The 15,238-nt window shown below is 38.5% G+C and overlaps 1 protein-coding gene across 10 annotated transcripts; it reads right to left on the bottom strand.

Moving 5' to 3' along the window:
* Positions 1-38: 38 nt before the first annotated feature.
* LOC105663680 (uncharacterized) lies at positions 39-9,579 on the bottom strand. Of its 10 annotated transcripts, XM_076529532.1 has the most exons (6): positions 3,730-9,579; positions 3,403-3,629; positions 2,792-3,078; positions 2,518-2,664; positions 2,389-2,445; positions 39-2,298 (listed from the first exon to the last, which is right to left on the bottom strand). In XM_076529532.1, exons 1-4 carry the CDS (start codon positions 3,886-3,888, stop codon positions 2,624-2,626), a joined length of 714 nt encoding a protein of 237 aa, XP_076385647.1. In that variant the 5' UTR covers positions 3,889-9,579; the 3' UTR covers positions 39-2,298; positions 2,389-2,445; positions 2,518-2,623. The 10 variants fall into 10 exon arrangements, 1 of the variants encoding a protein (XP_076385647.1); XR_013037551.1 differs by having other exon boundaries at positions 2,518-3,923; positions 6,233-6,293; positions 6,370-9,579; XR_013037557.1 differs by having other exon boundaries at positions 39-1,694; positions 1,804-1,866; positions 2,039-2,298; positions 2,518-9,579.
* Positions 9,580-15,238: the final 5,659 nt, after the last annotated feature.

Here is a 15,238-nt window from a genome sequence, read left to right on the forward strand (position 1 = left end):
AATATAAGTTCTTTCACTAGAAGTATTTATGGAATTATATTAGGTTAAAGGGATTGTTCTTATAATACAAGTATTTGGATATTATGGTCTTATTGGAATTCAAAGTTAATTAACTATGAAGATAATTATCATGACGATGTTATAGTACAATGGATGTAATAGATGGATGAATATCTGTGAAAAGAATGCTTTCATTTGGATAGTATGAATTAACCTTTTAGGTACGGCCGAATTCTGCGTGTGGGTATTTCCCTGGACGGCAGGGTCTGACGTGAACGATGTATTATCGATATAACACTGCAAAGTGTGACGGGCAATCCCGTTCTGTGCACGAGAACATTCAAATGAAGTATTTGATCGCTGTATCTTATTCTTTTTATCTTCTTCATACCCTGCATATTTCTATTGATTTTATTTTCGATTTCTGAGTCGGATTCTGAATTGTCAGAAATTGCCCTTTGTTTTCTATTTTCATGTGGCATTTTGGGGTTAGAGACTCTAACAATGTATAAGGACATGTTTGAAAAAACAAATGGTATATTTATTTAAGGACAAAGCAATAATTTATACCTGACTGCCTATTTTGTCTATCTATTGTTTTATTTGCACTGTTGTAAATCGATGTAAAGAAAAAAGAAGTGTACAACAATTATGAAAGCCACTATAGTGGCGCGTCGTCCTGAGAAATCGTAACCGCGAAAGCCACTATAGTGGCGCGTCGTCCTGAAAGATGTGTCTTGGATTTCCCTTGACTTTTAGGGTATAATCCGTTGACCGAGGTTTTCAAATTTTTTTTGTGTGCACTTTCCGGGATTAAAAATAACCCTACCCGCGTTGTATCTATGGGCGACGTAGCACGCATAGACGGAAAGGGGGAACTTGGCCGGAAAGGCTAAACCGAAGAAATTCGAGGAAAAGAAATTAATCGCTCTTAAGCTGATAATCAAGAGTTGCGAGTTACGGATGAACTGAGCGCCTATTGTCAAAGGACAATAAGACCTCGCTTCCCCGCACCCCCCAGGCGACGAGCTACTCGGTCCACCCGTGATACCTGAGGAGCACGGGGAAGGGGGCGACGTCAGCCCAACCGTTTCACTCGTCAGTTTATATTTTGAAATATACATATAAATCGTCTCGGACAAGATGATATCCACAAAAGCCACTATAGTGGCGCGTCGTACCTAAAAGGTTAATTATTATTGTTTACAATTAAGTGTGACCACATGGTAATGGTATTGGGGAGACGCCAACCTTGCAGTAGCAAATTCTTTGTACAGATCCTTTTCCTATTTAATAACAAACAGATAGAATAAAATGAAATTAAATAACTACAAAATATACTTATTACAGTGTATATTTGTCAAATTTAATTTTACATTGATAGATAACGAAATAAAATAATATTGTGTGGTATTGTATACTATATCTATTATCCACTTATAATCCATGGTATTTTACATAAATATTCAATTTGCATGGTATTTATCAAAGATAGCAAGTTAAATGTTAACAAACTGACAAACTAAAAAACAATTTTAATTAATAAAAAAGTATCAACAATTTCAAACATTGTTTGAAAATGTCAGCATAGGTTAAACATATCTTCTGTCATATTACCTTCACTTATGTGTAATTTCTGTAAAGCTTTTGTGGAAATACTGCTGGCTTTGTCAATGGATGCTGAAGGAACAACACTTAAAGTGCATAAGTACACATTAAATAAGACCTTAATAAAATTTACTGACTTTGTAATACATAATCAAAATATTAATAAGATAGATTGATGATCAGAATTTTACCTACCACTGTTTTTTTTCTTGTTACCATTTTGTGAATGTGTAAGAGACTCACTTTTATTACAACTGTCTATTATAAAAAGGTCAGTAAAAAAAAAATGATAAACATAAATTATTAGTTGTTGATTGTAGCAACACTACAAACAAACAACTTAAAATAATATAAAATTTTTTTACTATTTTACTCTTAATATACTTGAAACAAGAAAAAAGGAAAAACTAATAGGCATAACATAACATACCTTCTATTGAATTATATATAGATATTCTTTCACTTTCTGGATATACATATATTAATATTATCCATTGATATTGTTAGAACATCACATATAAAAGATAATATATGATAATTGTTGTGCTGAATAGTAAATATGTTGAATAGTAAATATAATTAACGACTAGAATAATTAGAAACACGAATCATTGTTATTAATATCATTGATTGATGTACTTTCTAGTTGAACAGGGTCTTCATTAGGCATGTAATCAGGCAATTTATTTTCTGAAAAAGATTAATAAACCACTGAAATTCGTTAAAATTGAACGAAAATTGTTAATAGAATTCATGTTAGTTTTAGGACAGAATTATTACCTATACTAAACGTTTCATCCGTGAGAGTTCCATTAAATGCATCATTTTCATCGCAGTCTAAAAGCAAATTAAAAAAATCTTACTTGAAGTAAAAGTTGTATGCTGCATCGTTGAAGTATTGAAACATACCTCTTGGTAACGAATTGTTATTATATTGGTGTCATAATCGTTACTAAACATGTTTAAAAATTGCTAGATGCACAATATCCCGGAGATTAAATTATCTTGGGCTAACTTAATTAATCGTTTCATCTGTTATTAGTTTGGATAAATTATCTGTAAATCAATTTTGGACAAAATGTTAATACATGAAATAACAACAATTACACGAATTCCAAAACCGTAGAAACCAGCCTAAAAAAATCCATAAATTTGATCGCGAAGTTTGGAATTATTGTTTCACCTTGAGGAAGGACCTCGTAGAAAATTACGTCTTTCCAATCCCACCAAATGGATATAAGAACTTTTTTGGGGTGTAGTCCTGCCTTTGCGACAGTTGAAGGCTTATTGTCCTTACACAAAGTGCGTTTTCTATGCACATTTTCATACAAATCCAAGTTTGGCCTCTTTAAAAACGGATCCTTTTCATGAATTTGGCGAAGCAAATCGCACATAGAGGTGTGATTCATAAGGTTGGCCTCGGTCAATAAGTGAGGAACCCAAACTTCGCAGCGATTAACACATCCCATCCTGGTTAGGTGATTATGCACTGTTACTTTGGGGATCCTAGTGGTATTTACTATCTGCCGCACACTATATCGAGGATTTTCATCAAGCATGGCCTTGATAAGGTCTGTGTCTGTCATATTTGGGCGACCGTTGCGATTCTAATCTTCCAGATTAAAATTTCCCTCTCTAAATCGTTTAAACTGTGGCGCCCTTGGCACCACATACGGCATTGCCTTTTGTTTTCTAAAATTCTGTTTCCTGTTTTCTATCTTCTTTAGCTTTACGTTCTCTAACTGTTCACGCTATCTATAGGGTCTTGCCTATAGATAACTTTAATAATCTCACCTAGGGGACACCCTAATACGCTGACCTTCGAAGAAATAGGTAGCCACACATTGCGTAGATACGGCATAAACTGGAGCACATTCGGGAAAGTGCCACATAAATGATCTGCAACTAACTGCATGTGATGTAACGCTTCTGGAAACATGTCCGGTGGAACTAAAGGCATTGTCATAGTCATTGAGAGAATTCCTTTTTGTGCATTTTGTTATCTTAACTTCCTCTGTTTCCTTAATAGAGTCCAAACAATAAGAAAAGGACCATTTAACTCTCTACTGAGTACTTTAATGAGGAAAAAAAGCATGGGTAATGTTAACACTTATACCGCACCTGATTAAAATGAAACCAACAGCCATGTATTGTGACTGTGAGAAATTGTGCTTGTACCCCTTCCATTACAGCTTTCTCGTAATCGCACATGACAGTTTCTAAGCTATCTTGCAATCGCGGAACAAGGGAAACTATTTTTTTCCATATTGCTTTGTACATTGATGAAGTACGAGAGCAACAATGGTAGCGATTCGCTGTAAATTGACATCTGTTTTTAGTTTGATAGTATGAGATAACTTTAACACGTTAAGCGCCACGCCGAATTCATGTGCCGTTCCGTTCAGGCCACAGTTAGCCGTCAGGCGGGCCCTGCCGGGCCGCTCGCCGATAGGCGAGCCAGAGTATAAACAGATGACGGGTAACGTAACCCGGGTTGATGGCTGGGGCTTGCCTTCGTATGTTTACCTCTCCACTTGCATATAAGTTGCACTCGAGAGCCTGACATTTTCGAATCGCAATAAATGCTTTGTATATACTTTGTTTATATCCTTATAGTCCCTTCTCCTTTGTAGAAGATAAAAAACTGAAAAGCGAGGCCTAATGACGCCCGAACGCGTAACAAATCCTCAGTTGCATAAATATCGTAGCCCAGTTTCGTTCAGTCTCCAAGTCTTCTAGTACTTCTTCTTCAGCGGAAATTCAAAATTTTTTTGACCTAAAAATCAAGATGTCATCAAGTGATACGTCAAGCGAACAAATTTTAGTGCCTACACTTCATCATCGCCGTGTATTGCGCTCGTCCGACGATGAAGGTTTATCACAAAATGAGCGTATGGATACTAATACAGCGGGTGATCAAGAATGGTTCGATCCACAAGGAAATCAACCTAATATAAGAGCTTTTAGGGGCGAATGTGGGGTTGACATATCTAATGTCACATTACAAAATTGTTGCAATGTGGGAGACTTTTACGCTCTATTGGTCACGGAAGAAATACTTCAGGAAATAAGCGACCAAACAAATACATACGCAATGCAAAAGCAATCAATAAGTGCTTCGAGGCGTATAAATAAGTGGGTCCCTACAAATAAAGATGAAATCAAGCGCTTATTTGGGCTCATCATATGGATGGGATTGGTAAAATATCCAGCGATATATTTATACTGGTCCAGGGATCCGCAATATTATCATCCATTCCCACACAAAATAATGAGCAGGAATCGATTTGAGATACTTTTGAGGATGCTTCACTTTTGCAACAATGAAACAGCAGATACCACCAATAGTTTATACAAAATCCAGCCGATTATCGACGATTTGAACAAAAATTTTAAAAAATATTACCATCCAACAGAATTAATCTGTATTGATGAATCGATGATTCCATATCGTGGACGTATTATATTCCGACAATACATGAAGCAGAAGAAACACAAGTATGGTATAAAAATTTTTAAACTCAGCTGTGGCCTCGGCTATACATATAATTTCAGTGTTTACTGTGGCAAAACGTTCGACAAAGTGAATACGACGTCAACAAATGTAGTCATGAATTTGTGTGAAAATATATTCCATAAAGGCCATACACTCTGTACTGACAATTGGTACACCAGTGTAAATTTGGCCAAAAAACTCATAGAGAAAAATACCCACTTGATTGGCACACTAAGGAGTAACCGCAAGGATAACCCAAAAGAAGTGGTATTCAAGAAACTAAAACGTGGGGAATGTGTCGCTCAAGAGAGTAAAGAAGGGATCACAGTTTTGAAGTGGAGAGAAAAGCGCGACGTTCTATTACTTTCGACTAAACATACACTAGAAATGAAGACCGTTCGAACAAAATCAAAAATCGTTAGTAAACCAACAATTGTCATAGATTATAATGCGGGAAAAAAATCTATTGACCTGTCTGACCAAATTGCTGCGTATAGTAACCCACTACGGAAATCGATGAAGTGGTATCGAAAATTGGGTTTTGAGTTATTATTGAATACCGCCGTTGTAAATTCCTTCTTCATACACCAAGAAACAACAGGCCAGAAGATGTCTATCACAATGTATCGTAAAAAATTGATTGATATACTTGTGCAGGAGAAGGAGGAGGAACAAGTGGACACCCGTGTAAATCCTCGGCATCATTTGAAAAAAAAGGAAGGCACTGCGCACAAAATTAGAAAATACTGCACCGAATGTTATAAATATAATGCACGAATGTTAGGACCAAAGACAGCTAAAAATGTAACGCCAAAAGTAACAACCTTTTGTAACGAATGTACACAAAAACCTCACCTTTGCTTATCTTGTTTCAATAAATTACATTAATGTTTTTAAGTATTATATTGTTTTCCTTAAAGCATTGACCAAACAAAAACGATGCCACCTAAAATAAGCGTTCAGTTTCACAAGTACGGAAGGACCGACATGCGCGCGATGATAACACGAACGAAAAGTCCGTCGCCGGTCCGTGCGGACCGGCGTGGCCTGAACGAAAATTCTAACTCCGGTCCCTAGGGACCGGCGTGGCGCTTAACGTGTTAATAAAAACTACCAATAGTAGCATACTGTGTCATTGTAACGTATGTGTAGTATAGAACCGATGAAAAAGAGGCATTCGTGGCACAACCTATTAAGAGATCAGAAACGATAAAAATTAAACAACTTCCTCTACCCGAAAAAAATTATCATTATAAGTTGTTTACCTTAACCGTTTGACTGCGGCACAAATTTTGTGAGCATATGCCAAAAATGCGGATGAGTTTGGGTATACACTACTGGACAAAATTAACGCACCACTTTCTTTAGCCGTTTCTTTTTTACTCGCGCGATATGCAAAAAAGTGGAAATTTTGAGATTTGCAAGCCCAAGTTCACCTAGCAACCACGACTTATTGGAGGCAGTTGGCATCCCGCGGATCGGCCTCTCACGAATATATGAAAACGGTAAAAAGTTATTTTAAAATGTATAAGAATGCACTTTCGTTACAAATTACGCGTGAGGTTAGATTACGTTCACTCCCACGGAGCACCAAAAACACACTGAAACTCGCAGCGTAAAAGCGCTGCGTCGCGGTTTTTGAGACAAACGATCGCAGCGCTTTTGCGCCGCGTAGCAGTCAAACGGTTAAATACTTACTGAAAAGGTGCCATCCATATACAGTGGATATTCTATAAAAGCAAATCTTTCGGGTCTGAAGTTTTGCGTATATCGTACAGGTCCTACATTGATTGATGTCTTGCCGAACGTAGAAAAGGACAGAAGAGAAAAATATCACGGTCGCCGTTTGCGTATATCGTAAAGGTGCTACATTTCGAGCGAAGGAGACCGAACGTAAACAGTGACCTACCAGAAGGACACTCTTAATGCAAGAATAAAACTTTTTTATTTTTTATCTTTTTTTTGGGAAATTTTTTCCATCATATTTGTAACATTTTTCTCATTAAAATGAGACCAAACATGACGTACTTCGAGCCATATTTACTTGTAATTTCAAATGTTACGCGTATATCGATGACTTTACTCTAATAAGATATTGTAAGTAAATATAACTCAAATTACGTCGTGTTTGGTCTCATTTTAATCAGGAAAACGTCACGAATATGATGGAAAAAGTTATATAAGAAAATGGATGAAAAATAAAAAAGTTAGCAATGCTCAAGTATTGCAAACAATCGAACAGACTTTTGATCTTTGCCGACTGCCACGATCGTAGCGTCTCTTTCTTCTTGACTCGCTATCCTCTTCGACGTGAAAAACTTTTATCGTCAATTAAACCAGTAAATATAGTCCAAATTATATCGTGTTTGGTCTCATTTTAATCGGAAAAATGTCAAGAATTAATTGGTAAAAGTTTGATAACGGAAAAGTTAAAAATAAAAAAGTTTTATATTTGCATTGGTATTGTCTCACGGATACACTAAGCCCCGGATCACGTTACATTTCCCGGCGAGCGAACCTCGGGCGTCTCGGGGGGTCTTCCCCCCAGTGGTGGGGATAACAATTTTGCTTATATCGGAAAGGACATTTTTGCTTATATAGAATGAACACTGTATTAGGTTGGGGAACAAGAAATCCATTACTTTTACGTGAACTACAAGAATTTATTTAATATGTTTCAGATTGCCTAATTTGGGTCAAATATGCACAGTTTTGTTCTATAACTTGTTGCCGTTTTAAGGGTGGCTTCATAATGCCTCTCTCATAGAAGTCTTGGTTCCTATTGGTGAAAAACTGTAGTAATTGATTTTTATAATCTTCTCTTATGCCAATTTCTTATCACTAAAAAGTTTTGCAATACAAGAAAAAGATGGTAATCGTTTGATGCTAGGTCCGGACGATATGGTGGATGTATCAAAACTTCCGAACCAAACTACCAGAATATGTGGCAAATCACTATAGACGTTTGTGACCTGACGTTGTCCTGATGGAACACGACACTTCGTCTGTTGGTCAATTCTGGCCGTTTCTGGTCAATCGCTAGCTTCAAACGGTCCAGATGTTGACAGTAAAAATCTGAATTTAGTGTTTGGCCATATGGAAGCAACTCATAATAAATGATTCCCCTCTAAATGATTCCAATGGGGTGCATCTTTAACATCAAAAATACCTAAACGGAATTGACGAAACAAAAATTGCACGCAATTAGCTGTTACAGTATTGGGACCATAAACACCATTCACAATTTCAGCCGCCTGGCTTGCTTTTTTGCCTTTACCAAAGAAAAACTGTAAAATGTACCGAATTTTCTCTTTGTTGACTTCTATTTTTAACACCCTGTAATTCAAAACTGAATAGACCAAACAAAAAACAAGGAAAGAATTTTTTTAGTTCAAAATGGCATCTTGTCGACGAGTATAAATCTGAAATTATTAGCATTTTCTAATGCATTTAGTAGTATAGTATTTGAAAAAATCAGGGCATAATTATTATAATTTGAAATTACACATCCCTTATAAAAGTCTTTCAAGACATTATAATTTCCAAGAATTTCATGTGTACTCTGTACAATTTTAGGGAGTAGTGATCGAGATTTTACTTTTTCTCTGGACATAATAGATTTCGTACTATTGCACGAAATATACGCTGCTGTATCAGGATTTGTACGACAAATATTATAAAAAATCTCCTTATTAATAATGGAAGGATTTTCTCTACATTCCTTTAACATAATTGACTTCAATTTTAAAACTTCTGCATATTGTGTTAGGACGTACCTATGTGTGGTTTTTGGATATAAGTATATACGGGTGCAATATTTAAATCCACGGGACTTTATCCGGCACCTGCAGTTTTCAAAATGAATTTTTTTTCAGACGAAACCCTTTTTACAAGAGAAGGGTGCTTCAATGCTTATAATTCACGTGTGTGGAACATACAGAATCCGATCGCGATTCGTTCATGTGCTGCGCAAGTACTGTCCAGAGTATGAGAGAAAACTAGCGGGACGGGAACGGGACAAAGAGGGTAGGCCGCTAGGACCACCTAATCCCCACTTTTCGACTTACGCGTAGCTCCCACTGTTCATCCGTAATGGTTTAACATAGGTATAGAAACAGATATTGCTACTATATGTTAAAAAACTCTATCTTTTTCCTCTTACGTGATGCGTAAAACTTTTGGACACTACGACAATGGAATGTCGCTCAACGTATCGCTCGTTCTGTCTCGCTTGTTCTACATATATCTTTTTTTTTTTTGTTTAGGAAAACAGAAATCCTATTACGGACACCTGGGAAGATAGCCCAGGTAGTGTGGAAAGACTCACGCTTCCGGCGCCCCTAGAAGAGGGACGGTTTCCACGCATACCCACTAAAACTGTCTCCCGCCCCCGCCACAAGAGCGCGGGGTGGCGGCAACCCGTCAGGCTTTCCTACCGGAGACGGCATAGTCCCCCTGATCTAGGCCATCGCTCCCTATTGTCGAAGAAAGGCTACCCCCCCCCCCCCCCCCCGCCCCCCCCCTCGCGTATGTGTTCCATGTGTGGAGAATGGATGCTCTCAACCAAAGGGTCTTGGCCCGAGGGGCTACGTCAAGATCTAAGGGGAGGCTCCCGGGCAAAAATGCGCTGACCTCCAGCTTGTCTTGTAACGCCCCCTTAGCACCGCCTCCCAGTGGGCTCGAACATACGGCAAAAAAAAACCGCGACCTCTCCCCACCATTTCCCACCTAATGTCCAAATACGCTTTCGGTTTCTATGTCTAACTCTGTTTGGGCTCCGCAAATGTCTATTTTGCTTCACAAAATCCCCCCCCCCCCCTTCATCCCCCCTTCCTAAACATGTTAAGTTTAACCTTTCGCTATCTCCTAGTACATTTGTGCGTCCTGTGCCACTCATTATTACGCGAGTTCTGCTCGTGAAAATTTCCGCAAATTTTCCGTCCCTCACCCTCGCCCCCGCGCCCCAACTCCCGCACGCGCTTGTTGCCTGACTGTTTCTCCCCTTTTTCCTATTACGCCCCAGTCTTCTTCCACAACGCTATATGAGCTACATACCTCCGCCGTCTTGCTTGCTGCTGCATCCCTTCGCTTCACTCTTTAGGGCCGCTCTTTAAGTGCTTGCAGCGTTCCTTCTTCCGCCATGCTGGATATTCTCAATGCGGCCCCGTTGCTCCACCATCGTTGTGACTTCGGAGTTTCCAGGGTGCTGGAGCGTTTTCCGCAGTTCTTCCAACACTTTTCCTCCATTTTCCCGCTTTGCACTGTTCCTCTGCACTCGCGCACGTGGTCACGTATATTCCCCTGTACCCGCAACACTCCCAGCACTTCACTGCACTCCCATTACACTTTCCCAACACTACACCGAATTAATTGCCTATCTGTCAATTATTTCTTATTTATTATTTATTTATTTATTAATCTACTAATCACTTCACTATTTATAAATAATTTATTAGTTAATTATTAATTAATTAATATTATTATTATTATTATTATTAATCGCATTCACTTCATTTATTTATTCATTAATTAATTACTTCCTTCCTTCACTTCGTTCCGTGTCGCCTCGCCTCTTCCTCTTCTCCTCCTCACTGTCTTCTTGCTTCAACCTATTCGCTTGCCATTTGAAAAACGCGCCATATCTCCGCCATTTTGCTTGTTGCCGCGTGCCTCCGCTTCACCCTTAGGCTTCGTCCCTAAGGGCCGCTCTCCATGCGCCTGCATCGACCCTTGCCCGGCCATGTTGGATGTTTGCGAACCGGCCTTTACGCTCTACGCTTTCCCACGCGCGGAGATGCCCACGTGTTCGTACGATATATCGAAACTTGCTCGACTGACGCCATTATTTATTTACTATCAAATCACGAAAATACGAAAATAGCCAAAACTAATCACCACGTGCATTCAATATGCCTCATTCGCCCTTTCCCGCACTCTAAATCCTTAATGACATTTACATTATTAATTAATTTAATTTCTGCGACTTTCTCTCGCAACTTCGACATGTCGCACGACCACGTGTTCGCGCAAGTCCTTCTTCGAGGGCAACTTTCACCCTTAAATTGCACTACTTTCACTCGCGATGTATAAAAATAATCGTGATAAAGTCGCGCACATATTTATTTTATTCCGCGGTCGGCCCGAACACTCGTTTCCTCGCTTTCGATTACTCATGCGTTTGCACCCCATGCTTTCCCTCGCGTCGCGTGGAGGTCGCCATTATCGAAAATTCGATTTTTATTTATAAATTCATTATTTCCACGGTCTCCCATCACTTCACAACACTATTTATTACACTTTAACCACTTTTACCCACCAAAATTGAACTTTATCGCGGAGCGACCCCCGAACACGTGCGCTCGCCACGACAGCCAGCCGTGCTCCCTAAAATTCCAACGTAACTGGCAGCGGGCGATAACCTTAAAGTAAAACTAGCCAGCTGAAAGGGACGAGGAGACATACCGAAAGATAATAGGGTTACGGGACAAAGCAAGACGTAAGCGAAGGAAGGCAGCGACCGGGACGAAGAACGGTATTGTTTTGTATTTCAAATAGCGGAAAGCACGTGGAATAAATTTTTTGTTAAATTGTCTTTATACCTACCTTGTACTGAAACATTTAAATAAATGTCCCAACCTTCCAAATTACAATTAATATCATCTTCAATACGGAAAACTTAGACCGTAATGGACAATACTTTTCACATTTCTTACTCTTCGGATCTGCCATTTCGACCATAGACCCCGCCTATCTGTTTCGGCAAGCAGAGTCAAACCCGCGGCACTTACCGTAACAATAAGACCGTTTTTATGACTTACTCGTCAAACCGAGACGTCACTGCCGAAAATCACTAAATTTGTAACCGTTATATTTCGAAAACTAATGACAATCGGGTAAGTACATAAAACCTTGATGAATTCGTCTTGAAAAGCACTATCGCCTGATCGGAAAAAAAATATATAGTTCCATTTGAAAAACGGAACTTCACCATCATATCTTTTACATTAATAACAATACAAAAATTTTGCTTCCGCCAAAACGTAGGGCCTCTTTTGCCCTGCAATTTCCGTATAAGCACATTTTTTTGACATCAATAGTTCATAAGATATCACGGTGTAACACTTTGGCGCGGACACCCTGTAGTTGTCGCGCTTGGAAAAATTTCGTATAAAAATTATCAGGTTTGGTCAAAACGTTAAATTTCAATATAAATTTAGATGCCAGTGATACTATAATAAAAATTCAATCGCACACACACAACCAATTATCAATACCTCGATAAACAATATTGTTCCAATATGCATGGTTTCGATGCAGCTATACATGTTGACGAGAGGCTAGGAGAATTTGAAAACCCTGTCGAATTTTGTTTCACCATCACATCACGTATAACTTGTAATCGTTGTAGTAGTGTTATTTGTATAAAATGTTCGTGGTGTCAGGAGCATTTATGTTTTAATCATTTTCTAGCGGAATATCATTATTGTAATCAATATATTGAATGAACTAATACTTTCATGATTTTCAGCCTTTTAAAAAATTTCAGGAACTAATATTAAAACCAGCTCTTTTCAGAGTTACCATATACTTATAAACGTGGAACAACTTGGTTTTAATTGCCAAAAACTTGAAAAAAGTTGGATGCCCCCTCAATAAAAGCCTTGTTACCGCGCAGAAAAACTTTAGCGGTCATCGCCGGCTAACTATTATACCTGGCACGGTAGTTCTGATCCCAAGTGAAAAAAATTTGTCAAGTTCACTGTAATACAGTTACCAGTAAAGGCGTAGAAGCTCTTTACATACTTGATTATATACATTCGAAGCTGCGTCCCGTAAGGGAACGTTAAAAATACAACTTCGTTAACTATATTTACAATGTAAAAATAAAAATTCCATTTTATCCGTATTTTATACTTACTAGTATACTTTTCACACAAAAAATTACGAGAAGATACCACAACTTTTAAACAGAAAAATTAACAAAAAAGTGTCATTTTTTAATATATTATTTAAACAAATGCGATTTATGGTTGAAGTGGCCCATGAGTTTGATGAAGAAATGTCAAGTATAAGGTTAATGACCTGCGAAAATTGCAAACGCTGGTATCTTGATATAATAAAGGCTGGATTCGACTTTTGTACAATTTATTCGGATCCAAATAAACAATCAAGATTTACATCAGCGAATTTTATGGATCCAGGAGAAGTACCTCAGGAGTTCGTAGGACTAACATACATTGAACAAATGCTCATCGCCCGAATACACCCTGTCGTCTCGTTATACAAAATCAGAGGAGCTCAATATGCGTACAATGGAAATGTGATAAATTTTCGCCAGGACATATCACGTCTTGCAAAAGATTTGCCCCACTTCAGATTTTCCATCAACGATTGTTTTTAACCGTGATACACCAAGAGGTTTCGTTGAATTTCGGGTATCAGCAAGTAAATTACGCACAGCTCTTATTTGGTTGAAAGCCAACAATACATTTTACGCAGACATCACCATCAGTGAAGAAAATTTGTCAGTGATTCCTGAAAATAGCGACATAAGTGGCCGGTTAGCTCAACTTACGGTCGATAGTATGGAACAAAATGATGATAATGAAGAAAGCAATATCGACGACAGCTATATAAGACTACTTCATCATTTAGACCAGGAAGCTGTTTTAAACCGTGAGATCCACATGAGGTATCCAAGTACAGAAAGTGAGCCAATTAACGAATTTTGAACAGAAAGCTATGTCGCTATGGCTTTTCCTACACTGTTTCCATATGGCACATGCGATCTACTTAATCCTAACAGACGTGAAGTATCCTTCGATTGTTATTTTAAGTATTTAATGCTTTATAAGGACGGTCGGTTTGCCAAGCAGCGCCCACACTGATTGTTTAAAAAATGAATATTTTCTTGATAAACCGGGAGTAAGTATGCAAAAACATTTATTCGGTCAGCGTCAGTTACGTTTCGCCTCGCTCAGACTCCACTGTGAGTAGTACTCCTAGTTAATCAATCCCAGCTGAATTGATTAATGTATTGTGCGAGCCGGTGAAACTCCCGTAGACCAGCGGTCACTCATAAGTTAAGTTAAAGCAGAAAAGGGATTTGATCTAACTTAACTTAATTTAAATAAATCAATCAATTAATTAAATTACTTCAGACTTCTGCTGGTGCTGGACACAAAACAAAGAGCTTGCAATGTGAGCGGAGGCATGACAGCAAGTAGTTCTGGCAACGCGATGTAAGCGGCACATGTGAATTCAACAAACAGAAGCAAGACAAGACAAAACAAAACAAAACCAAACATGCTAACAAACAACATGTAATGAACGAGTAAGACGGGAAAAACGGGATCTCTGCCAGTAGTTCACACTCTGTAATGAGCGCGGTTTTAATAACAAAGAAGATAAAGATGATGATAAAGATGATATTGCAAAGCAAATGATAGCCCGAACTATGAAATCCGGAAGTCGGATAAAATCATGCAAAATTGTGGCGATCACGGGAAACGTGGTTATCACTCCTAGTGGTTTTGAATGATTTTACCGCGACGACTCGGGAATGATAGTTAGACAAATCAGTCAAGATTAACTAAATAAATTGGAAGGAGGAGTATAGAGTAGGGATGTTGCGAAATGATTGCAAATAAGAAATACTATTAATGGACATCGTGCAATTCGCACTTTGGCTATTAACGCGAGTGCAGGTGAAAACAAGAGTGGATGTAATCAGAGTGATTAGTTTAGCGAGTATTGTGAAATATGTGGTCATATTGAGCGACTGATATCAGCATCAGAGGTGCCTAAAACAGTGAAATAACATCAACATAATCATGGGAGAATCAAGCAACAAATTACACAAGGGTAAAAAGCAACATATAGAAAAGGAAGAAAGCGAGAAGAAATGGGAAGCGAAGAAGGGCGAATAAGGCAGGGAAGAGGGAGAAGCCAAGGGAAAAGAGTGGGAACCATGCAGGAACAAGGCAACAAGGAATCTAGACAAGAGCACAGGGTCAGTTTTGACCAAGCAAGAGCAAGAGGAGTAGCGAGAGTTAGCAGCGAGTTATAGTGAAGATTTAGATAAAGTACAAACAGCGGTGAAGCCAGTACAGCACATAAGTGGAGCGACAAAGG

The sequence above is a fragment of the Megachile rotundata genome, chromosome 3 (genome assembly GCF_050947335.1).
Source record: "Megachile rotundata isolate GNS110a chromosome 3, iyMegRotu1, whole genome shotgun sequence".
In the NCBI taxonomy this organism is placed as follows: domain Eukaryota; kingdom Metazoa; phylum Arthropoda; class Insecta; order Hymenoptera; family Megachilidae; genus Megachile; species Megachile rotundata.

Excerpts from the sequence above, each read along its gene's own strand:
- LOC105663680 (XM_076529532.1), bottom strand. The coding sequence starts at position 3,888 with ATGTACAAAGCAATATGGAAAAAAATAGTTTCCCTTGTTCCGCGATTG. Across the intron at positions 3,630-3,729 it reads GTTGGTTTCATTTTAATCAG|GAAACAGAGGAAGTTAAGAT; the intron begins GTGCGGTATAAG and ends GACTCTATTAAG. Across the intron at positions 3,079-3,402 it reads CGTATTAGGGTGTCCCCTAG|GATGGGATGTGTTAATCGCT; the intron begins GTGAGATTATTA and ends TCACCTAACCAG.